We start from the raw sequence: 1,512 nt of genomic DNA on the forward strand, positions 1-1,512 counted from the left end.
CCCTCTCCCCCTCTCCCCCTCTCCCCCTCCTATATCTTTATCTGTCTCCCCCTCAGGGACTCACAGTCCTATTAGAACAAATGACGAGGGGCTCGGGCGCTTTTGTGGGAAAAGGCGCACGGCAGACGGGCGCGCGCCTGTCCTATTATGTGCGACACATGATCAATAGGGCGATAACGCAGCAACATCAATATAAGCGACAGAACAATGAGGGATATCATCGAACATCTATCTTAATATAGCCGACTACAAGGGCCGTCTGACAACCGAGGCAGCTCATGAAAATTCCGCCCCACGAATCTCCCCCATCTCCTCCCCCTCAATAGATATGCGCACACACACTCCCAAACACACACACGCACACACACGATGCAGCTGGCACGGCTATTATTTTCCCATTTCAATTTGACACCCTCTGCCTTTCATGCTAATTCTATTATTGTAGGAAGTTTATGTGATTCCGTATCACTAGAAATCGGTAATGTCTAATAACCCTTTGGGGCTGAAAGAAGGAGGAGGAGGAGGAGGAGGAGGAGGATGAAGAAAAAAAACTGCCTCCAGAGCCATGGCAGCCAGTGGGAAAATAATTACTTTCATATCAAAACTCAGCAGGAGGCGCAGGGTCCTTATAGCCCGCAGCCACTAACCTCATTCCAGCTCGGCCTTTCAAATGAATAAATTTGTTAAAGCAATAAATACAAACAGCCAGACGGACTTGAGCCTCCTATACAGAGGAAAAGGAGGATTTATCTGCTGTAACACGACAAAACTCCAAGGTTCTGCCACACTGCAACCCCCACCCCCTTTTCAATATGCTCCTAGAAAAACAGTGATTCAATTTAAACAATAACTTTATTTATCAAAAGTGTTTACATATAAATATCTCGTTTTTTTTACAATATCTGAGGATTTTCGTTGTGTGTGAGATGTTTATTGTCGCCTAGATTTTAATAGGTCACTAAAAAAGAGACGGAAGCTGCTTCTAAAGGCCTACAAATATGAACACAGCCACTCGCTTCGTAAAAGGGGCGCCATCTGGATTGATCACACGTGATGATTAAAAAATAGATGAGAATTAGGTCTCCTGATTCCTGATATGTTCTTCCAAGTGTCTCAGCAGAGCTTTGGGAATGTTTGAATAGTCTGAGCGGTTGTTCCTGGTCCTTTGTTTATGTTTGCGCTCCTTGCAAAGTGTTAGTCCATATCGACATCCTCTCCATCTGTTCCGGGTGTTTCTTGACAGTCTGTGTTTGCCTTGAGACGTTCGGAGAGGGCTGAAGACGCCTCGCTCGCACCCTTCTCCTCGCCACGCAGCTCGGCAGCTTGGCAGCCATTTGTCAAACTCCTCTCCTCGATACTGTCTCTGCGCGGAGAGGAGCTGAGCCTGGCCTGAACCTCGATGCTCGGAGAAACGGGGAACCTCGCATCGCCGCTGACAACTCTCAAACTCCTCTCCTCCTTAATGTCTCTGCCCTGAACCTCGATGTTCGGAGAAACAGGGAATCTCGCATC

The 1,512-nt window shown here is 47.3% G+C and overlaps 1 protein-coding gene across 1 annotated transcript in view; it reads right to left on the reverse strand.

Annotated features, from left to right (window-relative positions):
- Nucleotides 1-833: 833 nt before the first annotated feature.
- Nucleotides 834-1,512, reverse strand: part of LOC117454045 (homeobox protein unc-4 homolog) — a 7,556-nt gene continuing 6,877 nt past the window's right edge. The window contains exon 3 of the mRNA XM_034093114.2: nucleotides 834-1,512. This exon is cut by the window's right edge and continues 918 nt beyond it. Coding sequence (XP_033949005.1) covers nucleotides 1,195-1,512 — 318 coding nt within the window. The 3' untranslated portion in view covers nucleotides 834-1,194.

Source organism: Pseudochaenichthys georgianus, chromosome 1, assembly GCF_902827115.2.
Source record: "Pseudochaenichthys georgianus chromosome 1, fPseGeo1.2, whole genome shotgun sequence".
NCBI classification, from domain to species: domain Eukaryota; kingdom Metazoa; phylum Chordata; class Actinopteri; order Perciformes; family Channichthyidae; genus Pseudochaenichthys; species Pseudochaenichthys georgianus.